This window comes from Peromyscus californicus, unplaced genomic scaffold, assembly GCF_007827085.1.
Source record: "Peromyscus californicus insignis strain IS unplaced genomic scaffold, ASM782708v3 Scaffold_6__1_contigs__length_162567912, whole genome shotgun sequence".
Lineage (NCBI taxonomy): Eukaryota > Metazoa > Chordata > Mammalia > Rodentia > Cricetidae > Peromyscus > Peromyscus californicus.
The window spans coordinates 80,163,668-80,177,145 of NW_026294584.1; the positions used below are offsets into that span (position 1 = coordinate 80,163,668).

At 38.0% G+C, this 13,478-nt stretch overlaps 1 protein-coding gene across 3 annotated transcripts in view; it reads left to right on the top strand.

Annotated features, from left to right (window-relative positions):
• Grid2 (glutamate ionotropic receptor delta type subunit 2) overlaps nucleotides 1-13,478 on the top strand; it is a 1,427,031-nt gene that overhangs the window by 838,699 nt on the left and 574,854 nt on the right. For all 3 annotated transcript variants that reach the window (XM_052719853.1, XM_052719854.1, XM_052719852.1), the window contains exon 5: nucleotides 8,211-8,264. In XM_052719853.1, the coding sequence (XP_052575813.1) occupies nucleotides 8,211-8,264 (54 nt within the window). The remainder of the gene's footprint in view (nucleotides 1-8,210; nucleotides 8,265-13,478) is intronic.

Here is a 13,478-nt window from a genome sequence, read left to right on the forward strand (position 1 = left end):
CAGGACAGCCATGACTATGTAGAGAACCCCCTCCCCACCCACACACACAAAGAGCCTAGAGAGATACCTCAGCGGTTAACAGCACTGGCTATTTTTCATAGGATCTGGGTTTAATTCTGTAGTAGTTCTCAACTATCTGTAACTCTATGTCCAGGCCATCCAACAACCTTCTCTGGCCTACCAGATTCCACCATGCACCTGGTACACAGACATCCATGCAGAAAAATATTCTTAATTTTATGATAATATATCTTATAATATTATATATATATATATATATATATATATATATATATATATATATATAATATGGTGAAGAGTGATTGAAGAAGAATCCAAAATCAATTTCTCCTCCCCGCCTACACACACAGAATCTTGGCAAAATACATCTTTGCTTGACACAGCAAAGACAAGGATCCTACAATGTCAACATAAACTTCAAAAGAATTAAAAACAGAGGCAGGTTTAATGGCAGTCATCTACATCTCAGCACTTGAGGGCTGGCAAAAAAGATCAGGTCAAGGCCAGCCTTGGCTATGTAGTGAATTCAAGGCCGAACAGACAAACCCAAAATGTATTTAAAAGAGAAGGAGGAACAACATTTGAGTAATCCATTGACCTAATGATAATTGTCAAACCTTTATATTTTCATCAAAAATATTGATATTTTGAGTTTACTTTTAACCACTGTTCAGTCTTCGTTGAACTGTACAGGACGCAGGAAGATGGTCTATGCCATTGATGAAGGCAGAGTGCCTTTCCTTGCATCAGTACCCATCTTTACACATTGAGAAACAGTGGGTATTATAGTGCTAGCCAACTGTCAGCGGGGCATGATTCCATCTCCCAGAGGATGTGGGCAGACCCAAGTGCACAGCAGAAACAATAAATCTAGCAAATCCATTTATGAAATAACTTTGGCAGTAATGGCAAGAGGATTTGGATGGAAGTATTTATGGTCTTCCAGCTGGAAGATCAGAACACAGCTTCCAAAGCAAAAGGCAGAGTCGGATGGCAGATAGTTGCTGCTTGGAGGAGAACAGCAAAGAGCCAGGGCTCCATGCTGAGCACAGGAGAACCAGACAAGACAGTGGGCTCTGGAACAGCCCCTGCTGCCCAGTGTCAATGTGAGGATTTCTGGTGCCATCTGCTGGATTGAGTGGGGACTTCAAATCCCATGTGCACTAGCACATAGTTGCCTCCCTGAAGCTTCTGGGTTAGGGGGCAGGCCATGGCAAAAAAAAACAAAAAGCAGGCTGGAAAAATGGCACTCAAAAGCACCTTAATGTGAACACATTTACTGAGCCTTGGGAAGAGCAGAGGACAGTGTGGAGTGGAGTGTGTGGTTACTGATCGCAGATGCACCGGAGTTTCTACGCTGTGGTTCTACAGCCCACTTGGTGGTCCTGTTGACTTACACAGACCACTAGGACAGCTGGATGGCATTTCTACCCCAAATCCATAAATCCCTTGCTAAAAGTTGCTTAACTACTATAGACCTTATACTTTTTACCCTCTTTCTGTTCTTTATTGGAGAGAATACAGTGGTTTGGTTTGGTGTTGTCTTTTGTTGTTTAGAAGTAGAAAAAAAAAATCTGGAAGACAAGTGGTGTCACCTTACATCTTACCATTAAAGTTGGTTACTATGTAGTCTGAACCATTATGTCTGACTTGGCACTTATGTGAACATAGCAGTTCACCAGCTGTTCTTGCCTTGTGAAAACAGGTCAGCCTGTTGGCTGTGTGTTCTGTAGGGCCAGTGTAGAACTCTCTTTTCAGATTGCAAAGTTTCTTATATATTTCAATAAATTTTCAATGATCATTGTGGAAATGGATGGTTACATTGACATTGATTCTAGCTTGCAGTTCTCAAAACATTTCAATCACAGGGGATCTATTGTAAAAAAAAAAATAATGATTCTTTGTGAAATTCATTTGAAATTTTGTCATCCCGGACATCTCACACTGAATACCCCTAATGCGTATGTTAAGACACAAGGAGCTGATACTCATTGCAAGCTTAGCATGGTCCATTATCTCTTATCCTCCTGATGATAGTATTATGTGAGAACAATCCTATTCTTATTAACAAACAGAAAAACTAAGGCTTACCACTTTGTAATTTGTCTAAAGTTACACTAAAATATAAAATGGAAGCACTGACACTGACTTTGAAGGTCACCTTTATGAATGTGGAGTTCTACGATATGATCTAAAACCACAGTACATATTAATGACTTTCATGTTAATTATGCTTCTGAATTGATGCTCATCATTTTGAGGAGCAACGCAGTAATAACATGAGTTTAGCTTTACTTAACTTACAGTTTCTCAGTGTATCTGTTTGCAGAACATTGAATAAGTGTTGTGGGGACACTGTTGCATAGAATGCCGTTCTAGCAATGCTGATGTCAGTTATGTTATTGCGGAGGAAGAGCAGGAATAGAGTCACTCTTCCCCATTTCTCTGTCCACTTCTTCTGGAGTAAGTCTTGGGGCCTGGGGCCTTCTTCAGAGGCCTTCCTCTCACTGGATTCTACCTTGTATCTGGCATAGGTAGGATTCGGGAACGCCTGCTATCCTGGCTGCTGTGCTGTATCAGAAATTCTTGTATAAATATTCAGTGCATCCTGCAAAGGAAACAAGTGTAATTTAGTTGAGCCACAAGCTTGAGTGAAATAACAGCATGTTGCTGTTATTGTTTAGTCAATTAAATTGTCCTCTGTACTTGTAGGATCTGTTCCGCATTTAATCCCAGTGAGATACGCACTCTGGCAGTGTGCTTGATTTCTTTGCTTCAGATTGTCTTATTTAGCACAACTAAAGATTTGAGAATGAACACTGGAAGACACGATGATAAATTGTTGGGCCTTACTAAAGACTCAGAAGTCCTAAGGTCCTGCCAGTGACAGATGGTCTGTCCTTACTCATGGCTTGTCTCCCTGACAGGGCTTGATTCCTCCCTCCGCTCTTTTTTTTTTTTTTGCTGAATTCACTTAAAGTAAGCTCAGCCTCATGGAAGGTGGAAGGTCACCTTTGTGGTAATTACATTGCTAAATGTAGACGTGGACCAGGCTCCATAGCACCGCACTGTATGTGGGATGTGCTCCTTGCACACTACTAAGTACCCATGTCTAATGCTGAAAGAAACTTACGTGGTGAGAGGATTCAGAGCAGATTACCAAGAAACCCCCTGTTCCCATGTCTCCTATCACTCAGCTGGGTTCAGGTCATGCTCCACAGGCAGCTTTGTTCTGCTTTGCTGGGCTCCCTTCAGCTAGCTGTTTGCTGCGGGGTTGCCCAGCAGTGACAGAGTCTTTCAGGCAGCTTTTCTGGCTCAACCTGGAAATTAATACTATTGCTGAAATATGAATACTTCACTACTTTCTTATGGCCTAAGGTTTTTGATATTTTCTTTTAAAAATACAACTAGAATTTGCTAATAATCCACACAACGAGACCTCAGAATTGTGGCACTGATGTACTCAGTAAGAAAGAGGCCTTATTCCCAAGGAAAAAAAGAAGAGGAGAACTTCAATCCAGTTCCTTAATCCATTTCACTGATTTGAAACGTTTACTGGCAAAATGTGAGTTGTGCTATTTAAGTAAGAAAGATGAGAAAAGATGTATACTTTTCTAGCTTCTGTGAAGAAAAAAAAAAAACAGACAAGCACTACTTAAGGAAGAGGGAGCTTTATTTTGATGCAGTGTTTAAGAAAGTACACAGTCCGTTCACGCAGAGAAGCCAGGGTGACAGCAGAGGTATGGCAGCTGGTGAGGATATATCAGAAGACAGGAATCAGAGGAGGGGGGAGAAGGGAGGGAGGAAGGGAGGGAAAGAGGAGAGAGAGAGAGAGAGAGAGAGAGAGAGAGAGAGAGAGAGAGAGAGAGAGAGAGAGAGAGAGATGAATGCTAATGCCTGGTGCCTGCAGAAGCCAGAAGGTGTATCAGATCCCCTTGGACTAGAGTTAAAGTCAGTTGTGAGTCTTCTCAAGGTGGATGCTGGGAAACAAACCCAGGTCCATTGGCAGTATATACTCTTAACTTCTGTCTCTCCAGCCTCACACTGTGTTAGATCAGTATAGCTTTGGATTTATTTTGAAAGCACCAAGTCTCTTAGTGGAGGTAAAGAGATCTGTGCCCCTAGTCCATGGGATGATGCTGCTTGCATTCACAGTAGGTCTTTCCAGCTTAGATAAGCATTTCTGGAAACCACCTCATAGATATACCTGGAGTGTGTTTCCATGGTGATTCTAAATCCGATCACATTGACAACGAGAATACATCATTGGAGAAACAATCATTCCTGATAGAATTCTAACATAACTATAGAAATAAATACAAAGAAGTTAGAAATTCTCAGATGCCTTGAAATAATTAAAATAATAACATCTGAAATCCAGAATTTGGTCCTTTAACTCATCAGTGCCGATAGCTTGCTACAGCATTACTGAACCTAAAGTGCTGTGACATGGAAAGAGATCAATATTACTAAAACTATTTAGATTATCAGGTAAACTGATTTGGATTCCCAGCGATCACCTCCAGTGGTCATTCCATATCTATACTCAGCTCTAAAGTTCCTTTATGTGAATGTATCTTCCTTAAACATGAGCACAGTCAGCTGGGGCTGGTAATCTGTGAGGAGGATAACATCCTCACCCTGCTTCTCCTTTCATTCTCTGGTGGGTTTCAGCCTCTCTGATATGCCCCCTGTGCCTTTTACTGTTGATCAGGTAGTAGTCATTGAAGTTCTAAGGTCTAGGCTGTTGATCTCTGTCCTCTTTTATCCCCTTTCCAAATGATCTTTCTATTCAGTTCCTTAGCTTTCTGATCAGTTTCTTCAAAATATTGCCTTCTTTCAGTAATGTTCAGTTAAAAGAAAACTCCAAGAACCCATGTGATCTTATTATTAATTCATGAACAAATTAACCTTGACCTAAGGGAATTCTATTCCTCTTTTAGTGGACATTTCTCCACATAACATTTTGCATGTATTGTAGTGGGGGGAAAAGTGGTTCTTTGAAACTTGATGCTACAGTATTACATAGATGTGTATGTATAAATATTTTTCATTGTGTGGTTAAAAGGACATGACTTCTCTACCTTTTCATTACTAAGTATCATTCTTATAGCAATTGCTTTCCTGCTACAAAGAAAAATACACTTGGAGAAGGAAGTTTGAAACATTTAATACCCACAAAAATGTCCAGCACACACCTGACAATTTTCAGATCAAAACTTTATCAATTCACAAAGGCTCAGTTATGCTAGTAATTGTGTTATTTGAAATTTAAGATTATAAAAAGGTACAGAGCAACTATTAATATCAATGCTTTGCATTATACAGGATGGTCTGAATTTCTTAAGAAGCAGACCCCAAATGTATTGTCTCATATTAGCTCAGTGTGACAGCAAAGAATGTGGAGAAAAGTTCTTCCCTGTGCCAGAGCCAATGTGACTTTCAAAGTGCCCCTGGGCATGATACAGTAACCTAATCCACATGTTGCAAGGGATAGCGAGTGGGCACAAGCAGTAGGCACAAACACACAGGCACAGGCATGCAGGTTTGGAAGTGTCCTGCATCACCTCTGCTCACATTATCTGGGCTGGAATCAGGAACGTGACTTTGAAAGAAAGATATTGGACTAATGATTTTAAAACACCATCCATCACAGAGAGTCAGTGGAGGGCTTGACAACTTGAAAAGCCTAATAAAGGTTCTAAAGGACACTGTCTCCAAAGGAACATGCAGCATGTGGATGGAAAACTCTAACATACTCAAATAGAGGGCCATACAGGTGCCCACCTATAGAAAAGAGGTCTCCATTGACAATGTGAAAAGGAACTGATTATCTGCAGGAAGTGTTAATATAACAAGGAAAATACTGCTAGAATGATTTTGTATTGTAATATTCCTGGGGGTAGGAGAGTACCGCAGAGCAGTTCCTTAACTGTCCTTGAGGGAAGGCAGGTTGCATGATGGTCTGAGACAAGATGGTTGCCCTTCCTTATGGAAGCTCCATAACGTTCTGTGCTCTCTCCTGTTTATTTCAGGTCATTGTGGGAGAGATTACTTTCACTTTCCACACAAACTCTCCGTGTTGCTGTGTAGTAATCCCACAGTTCTGCAACAGAACAACTTCTTAACAATAACTACATGTAATGCAGAATTCACATACTTGAATTTTCTTAACCTGTCTGCATGGCAGAGATTATCTTAAAAAGGGCAATTATTTCCTAAATTACTTCTTCCATTTTTGCCACTAATAACTTAGAAGCACTTTTGGTCTGTGTCATCTGTGGCTTGGCCTTAACTTTTTTCTAGTCCATATTGGGTTTTTTTTGGTTTTTTTTTTTGTTTTTTTTTTTTTGGTTTTTCGAGACAGGATTTCTCTGCGTAGTTTTGGTGCCTGTCCTGGATCTCGCTCTGTAGACCAGGCTAACCTCGAACTCACAGAGATCCACCTGGCTCTGCCTCCAGAGTGCTGGAATTAAAGGCATGCGCCACCACCACCCGACTCTAGTCCATATTTTAAGTTTAAGGATTTTCTCCATATATATATGCATTTTTCCATTTTATACAGAGATAAATTTTCCTAACACCTAAATATTGGGTTTATATCTTTTTAAATTCTGTTGGAATTTCCACTTATTTTCTAATGCTTTTCATTGTTACTAAATCATTGATATACCTCTCTAATTATTAATGAAGAAAATTAAAAATGAAAAAGAAACTTTGCTATCACTGATATTATGTTTAAAAAGTACTTTTCTCATTAGTTAAAACTGGACATTGTCACATGCAATATCCTCCATAAAAAATTTTACCAATAAGTGGTCATGTAGATACCCTGAAAACAATACTGATAAAATCTGAAAATAGAAAACAAGCCTTAGTTTTTCTGATAGCTCATTATCTGTATTACTCAGCAAGTTCATGGGATTCAGAGGACATATATTGAAATAGTATGAGATATCAACATTAAAAACAAGTGCAAACAATAATGTATTTGAAGAGAAAAAAAAACATGTAACGGTATAACAGGTATGCATTGGATTGCATTTCTTCATATTCAAGACAGCTTTGAAGCAGTGTGTTTCCATAGGACAAAAAATAACCCTCAAATCCAGTTCACATCTTGAAACATCCTCGGTCATTAATCGAAAGCATTCTCGCTTGAGACCAAGTCTTGTCTACAAATACTACCACCGAGAATAATAATTTATTTCAGAGCAGCAGCCTCACTCATTGTGTGCTCTTGACATGAGCTGTAAGAATATGTCTTAGAAAGTGTATAACATGAATGGAAACTTTGTTATAAAAGCTGAACATACATATTTACATACATACACATATGCAATTGCAAACACACAGACACATATGCAGACACACACACACATATCTGTTCAGAGTTTACTAAGCCTATTTTTGGCCTGTGCCAAACATTCAAAGTTTATCAGCCAAGATTGCTACCCCATCAAGCATGGTGTTCCACAAGTCTAATTGGCAAGAACTCCATGAGTTCAAGGCCAGCCTGGTCTAGGTCAAAAAGTGTTCCCGGTCATTGACCAGGGCTACATAGTGAGATCCTGTCTCAAAAACAAACAAAAAGATTGTTGCTTACATATTGCTTATCCATTTTTTGCATTTTATCAGCCTAAACGCTACAAAAATTTCCTAGCTATAACTTATTGTGAATGTGATATGAATTGCTTTTACTATTTTACAGTTTAACTTTAGAATCGAAACTACCTCAAATACAACACAACCATTTTTTGGAATAGTTTACTCAGAACAGGAGCACACATAGAGAGATGCTAAAAACATTAAGTTGTGATCAAATGAGATTATAATGCTACTTGGATATTTATTAGGTATATACCAGCACTGAAATGTATTCAGAACAAGGGATGTGATGTGAGCTCTGAAATCTGGGAAATCTAGAAACATTACTATTTAAATGGTTTTCCTTTTTAAATTGTTATTTTTCTAACATTGATACATGTTTTCTTCCACTTTATTTATCGAGTCCCCTGCCCACCTCCCAGCCAGCATTGCTGCATTACACTGCTCTGCTGATGGCTTCCATCTGTAATTGATTCCCGACTTTGATGACAGTGTTTTGCTCATTGACGGAGTAGATCCCTTCAAAGTGGCTCTGTCTTCATGATTAACTCTGATGATGTGGTGTTTGTTTTCTCTTCTAGGTGGTGGAGACTAATCTGGTTGCTTTTGACTGTCACTGGATCATTATAAATGAGGTAAGCCACCCCAACCCTGCTATCAACCACCACTTTTTCACACACGGAGTCTCAGGAGGCCTTCACCTCTAAGAGGGAGCAGAACAGGAAGCAAAGGTTCAGTGTACTGCATAAATGCTCTCTAATAAAAATAGAACCAACTTTTTTTTTTTATCTGAATTAAATAAATGGGAAAAGCCTTCCCTACTGAGTGTCTTTTAGCTTTTCCTGTTGCATGCACTGCCTACTTAGAGAGATCATCTTTATGAAAAGTTCAGTTCTTCTTTGTAAGCAATGTGAATCTCCCCCAGGGGAGAGTCTGCGTTCCATTTGTATTTTAATGTCTTTTTAAAAACTTTCATATCTGTCTCCCTACGTGAGGATTTAATGGTTCAGCATGAACATGAATCAACAAAGAACAGATTTTTTTTTCCACAAAGAAACACAACTGTTTTAAAAATCCAAAGACTTTTCAAGTTCCTTTAGAAAGTTTTCCTAACATTTTGCAAAGGCAATACAAAGGATGAAGAGTATGTTACAATCTAAGAAGGTTGTTTCCTTAGCATTTGCCAGACAAGATCAGCAAAGAAAACAACAGACCAGACCTGGACAAATAGTATGACTACACCTGGCATCATACTATGACCTCAGAAGGATATGTTGACTAACCCTACCTCTTGTTTATAAACAGATAGGGTATTTATGTACCAATGCTGCTGATGGAATTATATGATGATAAAATTGTTTTAGGGACAACATAGCCTTTTAAATAAAAATTTTGGTTTTGCAGTCAACAAAATAGATTTCATCTTGCCTTGTTATCTGTTATTGTTATACAATAATGAACTTATTGTATAAGCTGACAACATGACCTTTCCATTGTATGGTTAAGGGGAAGGTTTTTATTGTAGATGTGAGAGATATAATAGCCAGAGGCACCTGGAAGAGTCCAGAGCAGAGAGGATAACACTGAACATAGTCAGCAGACTAGGTCTGGCCAAGAAAGGAGCAAGATAAGAACAGTGATGGACAGAAAGGACCAGAGAATGAAGAAAGGAGGAGGGAGAGATGGGAAGAGAGGAGAGAGAGAGAGAGAGAGGAAGAGAGAGAGAGAGAACAAAGAGTGATATTGAGAAATAGAGCTATAAGGAAAATGAGTAGCTGTGGGAAGGGAAGCCAGTGAGCTGGAGGAAGTTTAGGTTTAAGGGAGTTAGGTTAGGAAAAGGGCAAGGATGCTAACATGGACTTTGACATATGACATAACAAGTATTTTTGATGCTGAAGGAACCTAGAGGCCAGCATGTGCTTTGTATGCTAATAGGCACCACAGGTGGCCATTTGTCTCTTGTGCCAGTGATAAGAGAAATGGCTCCTTTTGGTAGAGGAAAACTGGATTCACAAGTTCCTGTGGGATGCTGGCTCATCTAACCACCAGAAATTCTCCTATAGTCTAGGACTACCATTTGCTCTCTTAGAAGTTGGTGTTTCCTTTGCACCTAACACAACCTTCCTGTACTATATGTATATCTCTTTTGCCCTGGAGTTTACAAAGAGAATTCAGTAAGGTGCCGTCTTAGCAAGTCCTAAAGAGTGACTCAAAAATGGCTGCCACAGTAGCCACCTTTTCCTGTTACACCTCACCATCACTCTCCTGTAACTTGATTGATTATGGAAGTGACGGGTATAGTGAAGGGCTGTAGGATGTAATTGCTTTAATTTTTTTTCCTCTCCAAACAGAAAAATAAAATACCCCTGTTCCAAAGTTTCTCCTACACAAGGTTTCACTCTTTTTAGCTCAGGATAAAGATACTGAAGCCCATCTCCCCATCTGGTCTGGGAGTGCCAATCTTTTGGCTTCTATGATTTGTCACTATATTTCTTATGTATTTTTTTTTTTTTGAGATTCCTACAAGCAGTCTGGATGCACAAGATCTCTCTTCAATGACCTTCTCGTCATGCTTCTAAAGTTTCTGTCTGAATGATGATATACCAGACTAGAAAGAAAACCAGCAGTCAGAAGAGTTTAGTGAGCTTTCATAACTTTTCAGAAAGGCATACACATTTTTGTTATTTTAAAAGAAAGCTAAAATTTGGAGATATTAAATAATCCACCAAGTATCAAAAATTATTAAGTGGAAAGAATGGGATTTTAATAGCAGTTTTACCAATGTAAACCTTCAATTGCTTTGGGGTTTCTTTTATTTCAATATTTCTTCTTTTCAGTTATATTTTTGAAATCTCTGTTGTCTTTAGTTTAATTATTTTGTAGATTTCTTTTTCTTTGTAAATAAAGAATCCTCCTAACCCCTGTTTTCATTTCACACCCAACTTCTCTTAAAGATCACATGGGTTTCCAGCAGCAAACAAACAGGGTTCTTCTAACTTGTTTGTGTCCACAAAGCCAGCTAGGAAGATAAAAGTAGCTTCTTGTCTCCTTAGAGGGTAATCAAACAAATGAATACAACCCTTTAAATGGGATGGTCATTCTTTTTCACTTTTTGGGGTATCCTTATATTATTTCTTTTTCCATATCCAATTTTATCTTACAGTGATACTTGAATTCTGAAAGTGTGAACATGGATAGAGTTCAAAGGTCAACTCCTACTTCAGAGGAAACTTCCTTTTCATCGTCTTATAAGCTATATTATACAAACATAGTTGAGTAGACTAACACCAATGATGATGTCTTTGCTGCCACCTTGCAAAAGAAAGTATCCAATAAACAAGTAAATCTAACTGTTCAATTACTCATTCAATATTAGCACTGCAGAAGGTGATAGAAGACCTCAATTATTTGCTCAACCTGAAGACTTTGCTATAAATGCTTCCAATGGTAGCTTCATGTTTACTGTCTTGAAACCCTTACTGTGTTTTACTCAGGGTCATATTTTCTAGTCCGTGAGGAATGTACCGTTTCTCTCTAGCAAGTCAAAACTTTATAGAACCAAAAAATAAAAAGTTCACAGTCTGTGCCATTTACATCAGCTTTTGTTTTGACCTGAACCAGTTAGAAGCACAAAGAATGAACATATTTACAAGAAAAAGTTTTATCAGCCAGTACATCCCAAGGTCAGCTCTTTCTTTCTATCCAGTTTCATTCAGTCAACTCATTGTCTTGAAGTTGTCTTCAGGAAATTTGACCCATATCTTTCTCTCTAATTTTTTTCCACTTACATGCCTATTATTAAAATTAATAGAAGAATCATGATTTACCTCAATTTCAATAAAAGGAAAAAAAACATGAATTTTTCAAATTTGTTAAGAAGTTGAATATCTCCCCAAATAACAAACCCTCACCAATTTGCAAATGCCCATTTGACTGAACAGGAGAAAGTGATTTATTTTTATTATTTTTTTTTGGAGTTCAGTTTGCATAACTATGGTTTAGCAACTAATTTTAAAACAGGTTGCAAAAAATTTATTTAATCTTATTGCACCAATAGTTTCATAGAGAGGGATTATAAATCAAAGTTGACATTGTGCATTATGGCACAAGTTGTAGAAATTTGAAAAACAATACATTTTGTTTTAATTTGCACCAAGTACGTGGTACTAATGAGAGGCTGTGCTAGCTCACAGGGAGCAATCAATCAAGTCAGCACTTGGTGATGCTGTTTCTATTCTCCCTGCACTCAGTGGGTCCACCTCACAGCAGGCTTTCCATATCAGTCATAGCCTTCCTTCGGGCCCCTAGAGCAAATGGCTTCGTGCTTTGTTGGTTTTACAAATGCCAGAACTTAGATAGGAACTCACCTGGTTCAGAGGTGATGCTTCTCAGCCTCCTGTGCCCCTGATGATGCTGGCCCTGGCCTCCAACGCCTCATATCATTCCAGTGACCTACAACAAGTTTAAGCCGTTATTCTTAGTCAGAGAGGACTGCAGTTAAAGACATTAAAGACAAAGCCTTTAGTTTAGGAATTTGGATTCTTGTTTTGAAATTTTAAAACAGAAATACAGTAGCTATTTTGCTCTTTTTCCTATTTTAACGATGAATCGAACTTTATATTAATAATTAAACAAGAAATTACCATTATGTTCCTCTTCCTACTGATTTTATTTCAGATTCCAATATAGTGTTTTCAAAAGTGCTTCATGTTACTATTGGACTTTCTGGAAATGTCACAGGGCCATCTCTGCCACAGCGTGAAGAACACAAACCTAGTAGAAAAAAAACATCTTTTCAAACTGCACCATAACAGACTGCAACATCTTATTAGTGAAATTTACTGTCAGGATTATTTATCATTTTCAATGCATCCTTAAGGATCTAATATTAAATCTTCAACTACTGATTCTATGGAAGGATGGTTTAGTAAGACCTTATCATTGGTTCAAGCAGTACATTTCAGTTTCCCAGAATTTACTGAATACTTACTATGATCCGGGAACTCTATTAGATGTGAAGAGATAAAAGAATGAGAAAGAGGGAACAAATGGAAAAGAGAAGTAAGAAACTGTTTTATTCCTGAAATAATTGATCTAGTTCAGGTGGTCAACTGATTTAATAGATATGGAAAAGTCTTTCCATCCACCCAACTTCTGTTAATTTCAATCCCAAGTTGATCTACTTCAAGGTTTTAGGAATGGCTAAATTATAAAGGATTTGTTCTGGGCAATGTCTGTTATTGTGTTCTTATTAGGTAACTTTTTGACTTTTCCCATGATGGGCCTTACACAGTTCAAAGTCCAGACTATATTCAACTATTAATGTAAAGTGAATATTTACTTGGATATTTTAATTCAACTCTTAATAATTTATGATTATTTGTAATTAGTCTTTGGAAAAATAATGATATGCTTTGTTCCTAAAGAAGTAAAAACGAAAAGTTACCTGTTTGATTTTGTGGCAGTATTAATTGTATATTTTTAAATATATGCAAGCAAAGACAACAAGGGCAATGTTACAATTCTGATTCTTCATAACGCTTAAAAATCAGAACATTTCTGTATCCCTTTGTAGAAATCAGTTAGCATATTTGCTGTGCTGGGGCCTCAAGAGACATTCCTTTTTCATAGACTAGTTCCTCATGGGATTGTTTTCAAAATCTTACAATTTAAATGTTACTTACAAAAAGAGGAGAGCATTGGAGACCCTGTTTGCACAAGAGTTTGTTGTTTAACACAGCCACTTACTGGGGGAATTTTTTCCTGTTTTGAAAGGATTTGTGTTTTAGATTAACTCGTCATTTGTCATTGAATGTTTATATGACTTTGTATCTGCCACTCTGTAAGGG